Source organism: Habropoda laboriosa, unplaced genomic scaffold (genome assembly GCF_001263275.1).
Source record: "Habropoda laboriosa isolate 0110345459 unplaced genomic scaffold, ASM126327v1 scaffold128, whole genome shotgun sequence".
Classification (NCBI taxonomy): domain Eukaryota; kingdom Metazoa; phylum Arthropoda; class Insecta; order Hymenoptera; family Apidae; genus Habropoda; species Habropoda laboriosa.
This window is the reverse complement of record NW_017100281.1, coordinates 416,906-417,794: the sequence shown is the minus strand read 5'-3', so window position 1 is coordinate 417,794 and position 889 is coordinate 416,906. Positions and strand designations below refer to the sequence as shown.

At 27.3% G+C, this 889-nt stretch overlaps 1 protein-coding gene across 3 annotated transcripts in view; it reads right to left on the bottom strand.

Annotated features, from left to right (window-relative positions):
- Positions 1-889, bottom strand: part of LOC108573633 (serine/threonine-protein kinase PAK 3) — a 4,420-nt gene that overhangs the window by 2,930 nt on the left and 601 nt on the right. For all 3 annotated transcript variants that reach the window (XM_017936098.1, XM_017936099.1, XM_017936100.1), the window contains exon 2: positions 137-332. In XM_017936098.1, coding sequence (XP_017791587.1) covers positions 137-332 — 196 coding nt within the window. The remainder of the gene's footprint in view (positions 1-136; positions 333-889) is intronic.

Sequence of the window (889 nt, the reverse complement as noted above, 5' to 3'; positions counted from 1 at the left end):
TAATGTATTTGAACAAAAAAATATTTATTACTGCATAATATTTATTTGGATACTCCGTACCATTGTATAATAGCAAAGCGGAAAGCGAGTGCATTTTAAACAGTAGTAATAAATTGAAAATAGTAAATTGACTTACCGTAAATTCACCAGTAACAGCATCAAATCCAACGTGTACAGTATGTTCAAAATTGGTGGGATAACTGATGTTGGGTTTATCCTTATTTTCTTTCACCTTCATTTTACTTTTTAGTGTCTTTTTCTTACGTTCATCAGAATCAGGTTCTTTAGGTAATGGACGCATGTCCACTGGTAAATTAGGTGTTGATTCACCTCTAAAATATATACAAATTTATCATTAGCCAAGTACTGACTATATAGGACAAAATAATTATTTTTTATATCTAATCATTGTAAAAACTATAAGTTGTAAAAAGTATAACTATTTTTATATTTGTGAATTGCTCATGATCATCAATACATACAGATATATGTGTATATAAAGTGTCATAATTAATCATATTTAATAGTAAGTATAGTTATAATAATTTTTATCATTTGAATATTTGTTATATATTAGAGATATAATTATTATGAAAATGTCACACTCATACATGCTCATATGCATACATAAAGCCACATGTCAAATATTGTACCCCTAAGGTATGTTAATAAGACATAGAGACTTAAAAGGACAATCTCCCACATCAGAATGTCATTTCATCTGAACTATAGGGTTTTATTTTTAGCAACCACTAGACTAGTGTCTGTTTCTTTATTTTGGTAAAGATGTAGACTTGTACATATTTAAAAGAGTAAGGATACACAGTGTAAGAAACATAAATTTTTAGTATCATACAAAATAGAATACAAAGATACTCTAACATAACAT